Source organism: Oncorhynchus kisutch, linkage group LG3, assembly GCF_002021735.2.
Source record: "Oncorhynchus kisutch isolate 150728-3 linkage group LG3, Okis_V2, whole genome shotgun sequence".
Taxonomy (NCBI): domain Eukaryota; kingdom Metazoa; phylum Chordata; class Actinopteri; order Salmoniformes; family Salmonidae; genus Oncorhynchus; species Oncorhynchus kisutch.
In genome coordinates, this window is record NC_034176.2 from 6,909,183 (window position 1) to 6,922,189 (window position 13,007).

The window sequence follows — 13,007 nt, forward strand, 5'->3', positions numbered from 1 at the left end:
ATGTTAGTCTGGAGTCCTGTGATAATAATGAACACTTAGGGTAGGTGATGATTCAGGGGAACATGTTAGTCTGGAGCCATGTAATAGTAATGAATACTTAGGGTAGGTGATGATTCAGGGGAACATGTTAGTCTGGAGCCATGTAATAGTAATGAATACTTAGGGTAGGTGATGATTCAGGGGAACATGTTAGTCTAGAGCCCTGTAATAGTAATGAACACTTAGGGTAGGTGATGATTCAGGGGAACATGTTAGTCTGGAGCCATGTAATAGTAATGAATACTTAGGGTAGGTGATGATTCAGGGGAACATGTTAGTCTAGAGCCCTGTAATAGTAATGAACACTTAGGGTAGGTGATGATTCAGGGGAACATGTTAGTCTGGAGCCCTGTAATAGTAATGAACACTTAGGGTAGGTGATGATTCAGGGGAAAATATTAGTCTAGAGCGAGATGGTGGCACATGCAGTGATGTGGGCTGGTGTGGATGAAATTCCGCCCCTGGTGGTGGTAGTAGTACCCAGTACGCCCCTGGTGGTAGGCTACCTCTTGGGTGGTCACAGTAGCCGCATTTACATGTCCTTTCCCCACTCTTACGCGGCTCTTGGTATAATGGGCGTTCTAACCAGCCCCTGCATGCCCCTAGTTCTTTTATACAAGTTCTCCTCCCCCACGTCACTAGTGTGGCCGGCAGTGGTCCGTAGAGCTTCTGAACTGAAGGCGAAGTGGCGACAGTGGTGGCCCCTTTCCACACACACACACACACACACACACACACACACACACACACACACACATTCTGAAGCGGATCAGCCATTATCACAACCATGGAGCTGAAAATAGAGTGACTGTTTGCTTTCCTTGAACTATAGAGAAGTGGTCAATTGATGGAATCGGGTCCGCCTTTGAAGAGTTGAAGTCCCTCCACCTAATTATCGGGGTTCAGGGTTATACACTTCTATAGCTTCCCAACAAACCTCAGGTTTAAAAAAAAATATCGCTTTCAGAAGCTTTTTTTTTTACAGGTCGCAAAATTAGTCGCGTGAATAAAACGCAGTCTTAGTAGGAAATCGCGTGCGTGTTGTGTGCACACTTCATGGAGATACATGTAGAGTATATTGAACTCGACACTCACATCATCAGCATAGCGACTGGAGGCTACGCGAAATGGACAGTGTGAGATGAGCTCCCACTCCACGAAATGACATACACGCACGTGATGCTAGTTTCACTCGGTCTAAACAGCTGATTCAAATAATCAACTAATCATCAAGATTTGATCATTTGAATCAGCCTTGGAGTGTTACGGCAAAAACCAAAACGTTCACTCCCTAGGTTCCTGAGGACCGACTTTGGGAAACGCTGCCCTAAATCGGCAATATAATTCTACATTTATACACATACCTAGACTATACATGTGTCTATATGTTACATGGATTGACACAGGAACACAACGCATTTTACATGTTCTAAAAGACAATTTAGCCTATAATGCTAATAATTAGGCTACATGTGGCGCAAATTCTTGATAGCTTCTATAATAGTAATGATTTTTTGTATGAAAAAAATTAAAGCAAGTGTTTTTTGCAATAAACCTGTTAATATCTGTTACAGAGTAGCCATAGCCCGGTGCTAAATCTGATGTCCACCTAGGAGGCTAGGTTATATTAGAAGTCAAGCTACAACCGAGTTTTGTCTTTTGAGTATTTCAAGATCCATTTGAAAAGACAATGAAACATAATCTAATTGCCTAGCCAGGTGAGATGCCGTGGTATCGTCCAAGACAAGAAACAATTGCCAACGTTTTAGGTGCTGTATGAAATCTGCATTTTGGCTATGGTCGACGAGCAATTCACCTTTCAGAGGGGCTTGTGTGTGTGTGTGTGTAGCCTACTGCATCCTCGACAGACAGGCAGTGAAACTAGTGATGCGGACCACAGCCGACCGCATAATGAAACATCCTCACTGGTCCATGGCGTGGTGAACGCGGGTATTTTCCTGGTTGTTTGTCGCCACCTGCTGGTCTGAAAGCGCCAGAGCAAGGCGCACCAATTTGGAAGAGACACGGTGGATGGTAAGTCAAGGTGCGTTGAGTACTACAGCCCCATCCAGAACACACAGATAAAAAGCAATTAAAAGTTATTTTATCATGCAGGATAACATATATACTTTTTATGAGATTGTAGTTTTGGAGGATTGGAAATGCAGGTGGTTTTCTTTATCTTCTCGTACAAACCCGTATATCCTATTAGTAGTCTATTCAACTATGTGACAGGAAGTCATCCTGTGTTTTGAGGGAAATGTCTCATATTTTTCGTATCGAAAATAATAACGTGTCTGATGTACCTATGACTCTTACTTTTGGTGAGATTGGATTGCTAGGCATGTAAATGTGTTTGCAGTCTAAATGTTAAACTATTCAACCAGAAATATCAAAACAAATATTTGATTTAATTAAGTAATGTGCCAACGCTATATTTGATAGCTATAATTTGGCTAAAGATGCACTGGAGAATTATGTGTAAACAAAACACTGATGCTTTGAAATGAGAATGGTCCTCATACGAATTGTTATAAACGAACCCTGCATTCACGTGAACTTTCATAACACCTTGGCTCATGGACATTTCATGTCTTCGACCAGTTTTCCACAACTCCTGACTGGAGTAATGACCTGGTTTACATCATTTAGATCGTCACACTTCTGAGAGTTAGAATTGTGTAGGTCAATAGTTAATCTCTCTCTCTCTCGTTCTCTCTCTCTCTCTCTCTCTCTCTCTCTCTCTCTCTCTCTCTCTCGTTCTCTCTCTCTCTCTCTCGTTCTCTCTCTCTCTCTCTCTCTCTCTCTCTCTCTCTCTCTCTCTCTCTCTCTCTCTCTCTCTCTCTCTCTCTCTCTCTATATATATATATATATATATATATATAAAATAAACCTGTTTGAGTGAGATCATTTAACTTAAATTAAAGTGTTGCCGAATTCGTAACCTATAGTTCATTAACAATCCGTGACAATCTTTAAGACTAGGCTATATTACTGTATTCACCAATAAAATAACGATGTGAAGTTTGGAACATCCATCATATCTAATGAAATCCGTAATGCTTGAGGGTGACATATTTAAATGAGTTCTTCACTGTTGCTCAGTGGCAGTTTCGCCTGGTCCCGCAAGGACCCCTCCCCCCAAAACCAGAAACAACCCCCCCCCCCAAAAAAATCTCTATATATTTTTTGTTGCTGTCGCCATGGGGCAGAGAGAAAATCTGCAGTTTTATAGCTAATCTCATGCTATTTTACACATTTTCCCATGAGGCTGAGAGAAAAATGTTTCTGTTTTAGAGCTCCGGGATTCTTGAAAGATGGGACTTTTTGCCACAAATTTGTGTCTTAATATTAACAGCATTTGAAATATATATTTTGATATTCCAAAGTATCAGCTATCAAACCATGTAAAGGAACACCATCCCAATAATACAAACAAAAGTAATTTCATAAAAGGAAAGTAACTGGTGTCTGACTCCATCAAACGCCATAAAATACATTTAATTTGTACAATTATTGTCCAATTTTTGGCCTTTAATGTTTAATTATTCAAATCTGTAATAAAAATCTCCAAACCGATAAGAGCGTCTGCTAAATGACTAAAAATGTCAATGAGAGGTTTGCCTGTTAATCCAGGTATGGTATCATATGCCACCCCAAATCTAAATACTGAACTGCAGTGTGTGTGTGCGCGTGTGTGTGTGTGTGCGCGTGTGTGTGTGTGTGTGTGTGTGCGTGTGTGTGTGTGTGTGTGTGCACATGGTTTTCATCCTTATGGGCAGGGTCTACGATTTGAAGAGGAAATTGAGGGGTAGAGAAATATTTAAAGACATCAACTTTTACTGACAAAAGCAATATCCCAAGTATCAATACAGGAAAGTACTGAAGGGTAAAAATGTTTGGAGCAAAATAGTGTTGTTGTTTTTTTTGACACAACTGTAAACTGTAAACTGTAAACTTTAAGGAGCAGGGGCATTTAAAGAGTTGGTCTGACGGGGGTTTGTGATGTAATCTGCCTCCCCCCTTGCTCTAGCAACAATAGAGGAGCATTATAGAACCAATGAGGTTTAGGCCCCTCCCCCCTTGCTCTAGCAACAATAGAGGAGCATTATAGAACCAATGAGGTTTAGGCCCCTCCCCCCTTGCTCTAGCAACAATAGAGGAGCATTATAGAACCAATGAGGTTTAGGCCCCTCCCCCCTTGCTCTAGCAACAATAGAGGAGCATTATAGAACCAATGAGGTTTAGGCCCCTCCCCCCTTGCTCTAGCAACAATAGAGGAGCATTAGAGAACCAAAGAGGTTTAGGCCCCTCCCCCCTTGTTCTAGCAACAATAGAGGAGCATTAGAGAACCAAAGAGGTTTAGGCCCCTCCCCCCTTGCTCTAGCAACAATAGAGGAGCATTAGAGAACCAAAGAGGTTTAGGCCCCTCCCCCCTTGCTCTAGCAACAATAGAGGAGCATTAGAGAACCAAAGAGGTTTAGGCCCCCCCCTTGCTCTAGCAACAATAGAGGAGCATTAGAGAACCAATGAGGTTTAGGCCCCTCCCCCCTTGCTCTAGAAACAATAGAGGAGCATTAGAGAACCAATGAGGTTTAGGCCCCTCCCCCCTTGCTCTAGCAACAATAGAGGAGCATTAGAGAACCAAAGAGGTTTAGGCCCCTCCCCCCTTTCTCTAGCAACAATAGAGGAGCATTAGAGAACCAAAGAGGTTTAGGCCCCTCCCCCCTTGCTCTAGCAACAATAGAGGAGCATTAGAGAACCAAAGGGGTTTGTGATGTCATCTGCTCGGCCTCCGATCGCAAGGCACTACAGAGGGTAGTGCGTACGGCCCAGTACATCACTGGGGCAAAGCTGCCTGCCATCCAGAACCTCTACACCAGGCGGTGTCAGAGGAAGACCCTAAAAATTGTCAAAAGACTCCAGCCACCCCAGTCATAGACTGTTCTCTCTGCTACCGCACGGCAAGCGGTACCGGAGCGGCAAGTCTAGATCCAAGAGGCTTCTAAACTGTTTCTACCACCAAGCCATAAGACTCCTGAACACCAACCCCCCCCCCCCTCTTTTACACCACTGCTACTCTCTGTTGTTATTATCTATGCATAGTCACTTTAATAACTCTACCTACATGTACATATTACCTCAATTTCTTCGACTAGCCGGTGCCCCCGCACATTGACTCTGTACCAGTACCTTTATATAGCCTCACTATTGTTATTTTACTGCTGCTCTTTAATTACTTGTTACTTTTATTTCTTATTCTTATTTGAATTATTCTTATTTCCCCCAAAAAATTGTATTAACTGCATTGTTCGTTAGGGTCTCGTAAGTAAATATTTCACTGTAAGGTCTACTACACCTGTTGTATTCAGCATTTCACTGTGAGGTCTACTACACCTGTTGTATTCAGCATTTCACTGTGAGGTCTACTACACCTGTTGTATTCAGCATTTCACTGTGAGGTCTACTACACCTGTTGTATTCAGCATTTCACTGTAAGGTCTACTACACCTGTTGTATTCAGCATTTCACTGTGAGGTCTACTACACCTGTTGTATTCAGCATTTCACTGTGAGGTCTACTACACCTGTTGTATTCAGCATTTCACTGTAAGGTCTACTACACCTGTTGTATTCAGCATTTCACTGTGAGGTCTACTACACCTGTTGTATTCAGCATTTCACTGTGAGGTCTACTACACCTGTTGTATTCAGCATTTCACTGTAAGGTCTACTACACCTGTTGTATTCAGCATTTCACTGTGAGGTCTACTACACCTGTTATATTCAGCATTTCACTGTAAGGTCTACTACACCTGTTGTATTCAGCATTTCACTGTGAGGTCTACTACACCTGTTGTATTCAGCATTTCACTGTGAGGTCTACTACACCTGTTGTATTCAGCATTTCACTGTGAGGTCTACTACACCTGTTGTATTCAGCATTTCACTGTAAGGTCTACTACACCTGTTGTATTCAGCATTTCACTGTGAGGTCTACTACACCTGTTGTATTCAGCATTTCACTGTAAGGTCTACTACACCTGTTGTATTCATCATTTCACTGTGAGGTCTACTACACCTGTTGTATTCAGCATTTCACTGTGAGGTCTACTACACATGTTGTATTCAGAATTTCACTGTAAGGTCTACTACACCTGTTGTATTCAGCATTTCACTGTGAGGTCTACTACACCTGTTGTATTCAGCATTTCACTGTGAGGTCTACTACACCTGTTGTATTCAGCATTTCACTGTGAGGTCTACTACACCTGTTGTATTCAGCATTTCACTGTGAGGTCTACTATACCTGTTGTATTCATCATTTCACTGTAAGGTCTACTACACCTGTTGTATTCAGCATTTGACTGTAAGGTCTACTACACCCGTTGTATTCAGCATTTGACTGTAAGGTCTACTACACCTGTTGTATTCAGCATTTCACTGTAAGGTCTACTACACCTGTTGTATTCAGCATTTGACTGTAAGGTCTACTACACCTGTTGTATTCAGCATTTCACTGTAAGGTCTACTACACCTGTTGTATTCAGCATTTCACTGTAAGGTCTACTACACCTGTTGTATTCAGCATTTCACTGTAAGGTCTACTACACCTGTTGTATTCAGCATTTCACTGTAAGGTCTACTACACCTGTTGTATTCAGCATTTCACTGTAAGGTCTACTACACCTGTTGTATTCAGCATTTCACTGTAAGGTCTACTACACCTGTTGTATTCAGCATGTCACTGTAAGGTCTACTACACCTGTTGTATTCAGCATTTCACTGTAAGGTCTACTACACCTGTTGTATTCAGCATTTCACTGTGAGGTCTACTACACCTGTTGTATTCAGCATGTCACTGTAAGGTCTACTACACCTGTTGTATTCAGCATATCACTGTAAGGTCTACTACACCTGTTGTATTCAGCATTTCACTGTAAGGTCTACTACACCTGTTGTATTCAGCATTTCACTGTAAGGTCTACTACACCTGTTGTATTCAGCATTTCACTGTAAGGTCTACTACACCTGTTGTATTCAGCATGTCACTGTAAGGTCTACTACACCTGTTGTATTCAGCATTTCACTGTAAGGTCTACTACACCTGTTGTATTCAGCATTTCACTGTGAGGTCTACTACACCTGTTGTATTCAGCATGTCACTGTAAGGTCTACTACACCTGTTGTATTCAGCATATCACTGTAAGGTCTACTAGACCTGTTGTATTCAGCATGTCACTGTAAGGTCTACTACACCTGTTGTATTCAGCATGTCACTGTAAGATCTATCTACACTTTTTGTATTGTACATGTGACAAATACAATTTGATTTGATTTGATTCCTCGGTCTCCCCTCTTGCTCTAGCAACAATAGACAAACATAGTGTGCTTATACTAATAACAAGTTATTGTATTGTTATTGTAATTTAAACATTCAGCGTAGGTTGAAAAAAACATGTGAACCCCCTAGGCTAATAACAGGAGTCAGTTAACCTGGAGTCCAATCAATGAGATAGACTATAAAAAACACTCACAAAATGTTTGTTTACTGATGTGAACCAAAGAGATCTCAGAAGACCTAATATTAAGAATGGTTGACTTGCATAAAGCTGGAAAGGGTTACAAAATTATTTCTAAAAGCCTTGGTGTTCATCAGTCCACAGTAAGACAAATGGTCGATAAATGGAGAAAGTTCAACACTGTTGCTACTCTCCCTAGGAGTGGCCGTCCTGCAAAGATGACTGCAAGAGCACAGCGCAGAATGTTCAATGAGGTTAAGAAGAATCCTAGTGTCAGCTAAAGACTTATGGAAATCTCTGGAACATGCTAACATCTCGGTTGGCGAGTCTACGATACGTAAAACACTAAACAAGAATGGTGTTCATGGGAGGACACCACGGAAGAAGCCACTGCTGTCCCCCCCCCAAAAACTCTGAAGTTTGCAAAAGTGCACCAGGATGTTCAACAGCGCTTCTGGCAACATATTCTGTGGACAGATTAAACTACAGTTGAGTTGTTTGGAAGGAAAACACAACACCATGTGTGGAGAAAAAAAGGCACCGCACACCATCATCAAAACCTCACCCCAACTGTAAAGTATGGTGGAGGGAGCATCATGGTTTGGGGCTGCTTTGCTGCCTCAGGGCCTGGACAGCTTGCTATCATTAATGGAAAAATGAATTCCCAAGTTTATCAAGACATTTTGCAGGAGAATGTCCGCAAACTGAAGCTCAACAAAAGTTGGGTGATGCAACAGGACAACAACCCAAAACACAGAAGTAAATCAACAGAATGGCTTCAACATAAGAAAATACACCTTCTGGAGTGGCTCAGTCAGAGTCCTGACCTCAACCTGATTGAGATGCTGTGGCATGACCTCAAGAGAGCGGTTCACACCAGACATCCCAAGAATATTGCTGAACTGAAACAGTTTTGTAAAGAGGAATGGTCTAGTCCTCTAGTCACCCCCGCATGCCCTAGTCCAGCAGTCACCTCTCCATGCCCTAGTCCTCTAGTCACCCCCCCATGCCCTAGTCCTCTAGTCACCCCCCCATGCCCTAGTCCTCTAGTCACCCCCCCATGCCCTAGTCCTCTAGTCACCCCCCCATTCCCTAGTCCTCTAGTCACCCCCCATGCCCTAGTCCTCTAGTCACCCCCCCATGCCCTAGTCCTCTAGTCACCCCCCCATGCCCTAGTCCTCTAGTCACCCCCCTATGCCCTAGTCACCCCCCTATGCCCTAGTCCAGCAGTCACCTCTCCATGCCCTAGTCCTCTAGTCACCCCCCTATGCCCTAGTCCAGCAGTCACCTCTCCATGCCCTAGTCCTCTAGTCACCCCCCTATGCCCTAGTCTAGCAGTCACCTCTCCATGCCCTAGTCCTCTAGTCACCCCCCTATGCCCTAGTCTAGCAGTCACCTCTCCATGCCCTAGTCTAGCAGTCACCTCTCCATGCCCTAGTCCTCTAGTCACCCCCCTATGCCCTAGTCCTCTAGTCACCCCCCTATGCCCTAGTCCAGCAGTCACCTCTCCATGCCCTAGTCCTCTAGTCACCCCCCTATGCCCTAGTCTAGCAGTCACCTCTCCATGCCCTAGTCCTCTAGTCACCCCCCTATGCCCTAGTCCTCTAGTCAGGTAGGAGTGTTTGTGACACAACAACTCCAACATTGGAACTGATCATCTGCTGCTGCCTGATTGGAGGACTGCTCCTCTACTCTCTCTCTACTTCAGGAAGATGTTTCCCCAGCCCTCATCCCAACCTCAGGGGAATCTAATTTCCACGACTCTTCTGCCAGACGCTGGAGCTGCTGATCCCTATGATAATGTACCAGCTGACCCAGGCACCACAGTTATCAGAGAGAACCCCAGAGGAAGCTAGTAGTAGCACCACCTGTCGGTCTGTCAGTGCAGCAAACCAGGAGCCATCCGCCCACCACACTGATCCAGGATCAGCCCTGTGCATATGGAGGCAGCAGTCAACCATAGTCACTGAAGAACCCTAGATAGGCTCTATGACACTGGCCTCTATACATCTGAATGGAATAGTTTGTCAACCATTTTAGGTAGGGTCTGTTCTGATTGGGTGGGGTGGGGGGGGTCAAATAGAACTAGAATTCCAGTCTGTAGTCAACTCAGAGTAAGACTAAATCTTTGAGTCTAAAACGGCTAATATTTATTTGTATTGTTTTATTGAACCTTTATTTACTAGGCAAGTCAGTTAAGAACAAATTCTTATTTACAATGACGGCCTAACCCGGTCAAACCTGGACGATGCCGGGCCAATTGTGCGCCGCCCTGTGGGACTCCCAATCACGGCCTGGATGTGATACAGCCTGGATTAGAAACAGGGACTGTAGTGACGCCTCTTAGCACTGAGCCACTCGGGAGCTCATCCAGGGTCCTCTATTTAACTCTGAGGCAACTACTGGGCAGCTCCACTGCACTGACCCCTCCATCAGATTCTCTAAGAAGAACCTTTGCAATATTATTAACATGAGCTTGGTCCTGTTTTACGCTCTCTATCTTTCCGTCTTGTGACATTTTTCCAGCCTTGACGACGTCTCGTCTTTGCCCTGTTATTGCAAGAGTACATGAGTTTGTTCTGTCCAATAGTGTGTGGATGTGTGCAGTAGCCTATAGATGTGAATTGCAACACTAGAGAATATTCCTTGGGACGTAGGCACAGAAACACAATGTCTTTATTAATTGTGATTAATCATTAAAAGAGCAACAAGCCCAAACGATGGTGTTTCATGATATCATATGGAGTTGAGGCTCTATATTACAGACTAGAAAATATCCTCCCCGATGACCCACAATGAAAACAGCAGAGAACAAAAAATAAACTACCTTAAAAATTGTGTTCCAAATAACTTCAATCACCTTGTCTTCCCTTATACAAATAAACAATATCCTTTCCCGACCTACAAACATAAAATAAGTCTAAACACAATCAGAAAACACTCCCAAAAGCAAGTCAGGTGAGTCATGTCCCGGGGGAAAGGCCTCACAGTAGGTGGTGTCTAAATGGGATGTCATTATTACAGGGTAAAGGGTGAGCACAGCAGCTACAGGGTAAAGGGTGAGCACAGCAGCTACAGGGTAAAGGGTGAGCACAGCAGCTACAGGGTAAAGGGTGAGCACAGCAGCTACAGGGTAAAGGGTGAGCACAGCAGCTACAGGGTAAAGGGTGAGCACAGCAGCTACAGGGTAAAGGGTGAGCACAGCAGCTACAGGGTAAAGGGTGAGCACAGCAGCTACAGGGTAAAGGGTGAGCACAGCAGCTACAGGGTAAAGGGTGAGCACAGCAGCTACAGGTAAAGGGTGAGCACAGCAGCTACAGGTGTCGACCTTGGAAGTGAAAAATCCAGACAATGTTTGTTTTTATTACCATCAGGATGTCGGTCGCTAAGGAGTAGACAGGCACAGTAGATTCACCTGGAAATGGCAGTTTCCCTTAGATTCCCCCCCCCCCCCTGCAGGCAGGTGCTAATACCTCTGATATCAGAGCAGAGCAACTGCCTTACCACATTCTCCCTCAAACTAATCAAAGCCAAATTCTTCAATCCCATTTTGTTCAGAGATGTGTCAAATTCAAAAACGTCAACCGATTCTCATCGTCAGACAACCTTCTCATCTCCCTGTCTGATCCCGTCACCAGAGACCGGCTGCACAGAGCCGGATGCTCCTAACGTAAGCCTATATTCAGTAGTCAATAGTCATCAAAAGTTGTTCCCGGTTGGCTAACGGGTATACGAAAGAATGTCATAACAAAGTCATAGGCGTCATCTTGACCCAGTTAGCTGCATCAGTGTCATCCTGCAGTCGACTTGCGTCTGACGTGGCTCCCTATTCTCTATTTTTTGTTGATCAGAGTCATGTGGGTATATATTATAGAATAGGGTTCCGTTTCAGACGAAGCCGAGGCGCAATATTATGTGACGATGTCCGATGAGATCATCGGAACTCATTGTGACGTCGTCAAGAGCTCGTCATGACGTCAGAGCTCATCGTGACGCAGCAGCTTGACGATGTCACCAGAGCTCTTCGTGATGGCGTCTCGTTAGCTTGATGATATCATCAGAGCTCTTCGTGATGGCGTCTCGTTAGCTTGATGATGTCAACAGAGCTCTTCGTGATGGCGTCTCGTTAGCTTGATGTCATCAGAGCTCTTCGTGATTGTGTCTCAGCGGTTCTTGGCTGGGGAGAATGAACACACCCTCCATAGCCTTCCAGTAGTTGTTCTGGTTGGCAATGCCCATGCCATGCACCTCCTTCTGCCCCTGGATGGGGTTGCCGTACTGCTCGCCCGTCACGCTCAGGAAGGCGTCGGTGCCGACATGTTTGAAGCGCACCGCCTCTTCCCGCTCCCAGATGGAGCCGTCGCACTGCACTCGCCACACATCCAGGTCATCCCCCTCACCGTTCTCGCCGAACGCACTCACCTCCTGGAGAAAGAGAATGGGATGATGTCAGGTTGATAGACAGCATTGAAGGGAAGTGGTGTGTGTTTGTTACCTTGTTGTTGGACAGTGACTAGCTAGAATTGTGTGTGTGTGTGTGTGTATTCCCCCTGCCTCTATTACCTGGTTGTTGGACAGCGGCGAGCTAAAGTGGTGTGTGTGGAGGTTGCGTCCCGTGGTCATGTGCGTGATGCGGACGGCCTGACCACACTGGATGGGCACGCCGCGTTGGCAGGTCCCGTCGGGCTTCCCCCGAATCCTCCAGTAACTGTTGGCGTCATCTGCACTCTCCACGCCCGTCACAGACTGCTGGCCACTGCCTACAGTTTAACAAGGAGTCAACAGATTTACCTCAAACCGCCATCTTGTCTTCATTCTTCTATTTCTGAGTCCTGAGTGTCAGTGAACGAAAAGACATATACAGTCTCGTATGAAACGTTTAGAGCACAAAAGGTTAAGCGCCAAAAACTTCACAGCATTTTGGGGTTTGACGTGCAAGATGGCACCGACTGACACAAGGTCATCCCGTTTCAGGTTCCCAGTCACATTGTGCAGTATTCCTCTTGTGGTGGTGTTGTTTCTTACATCATTTCTCTCATAAAGTTTCTAGTATTATCACCTTCAGCAGAAAATTATTTTGGATATTAGATCGAAATTTGAAAAACAAAATTTTATACACTGGATTCTTGACATAGGTCACTAACAGATCTACTGCTGTGCATACCATTTTCAGTAGGCTATATCTAGTGTAAATTCATCCGGTGTATGTATATGTACCGATAGCACTAACAGTAATCCAAAAGCTATTTGGCCTGTTAATTGGATTAGTTACAACATGTCTTGATTTCTTGTTGTTTTTTTGTGTGATTATTTGTGTACTTGTTTTGACGTTAAACTGCACTGTACGTTAAACCCTCTGCTAGTGACATCAGCATTTCACTGCACCCGCTATGACATCAGCGAAAATGTGTACACGGCCAATAAACTTTGATTTGATTGATGGTAT

General features: G+C 44.3%; 1 protein-coding gene across 1 annotated transcript in view; it reads right to left on the reverse strand.

Annotated features, from left to right (window-relative positions):
* Positions 1–10,219: 10,219 nt before the first annotated feature.
* Positions 10,220–13,007, reverse strand: part of sdf2l1 (stromal cell-derived factor 2-like 1) — a 3,951-nt gene continuing 1,163 nt past the window's right edge. The window contains exons 2-3 of the mRNA XM_020470102.2: positions 12,125–12,321; positions 10,220–11,986 (exon numbers count right to left, since the gene is read on the reverse strand). Of these exons, the coding sequence (XP_020325691.1) occupies positions 11,702–11,986; positions 12,125–12,321 (482 nt within the window). The 3' untranslated portion in view covers positions 10,220–11,701. The remainder of the gene's footprint in view (positions 11,987–12,124; positions 12,322–13,007) is intronic.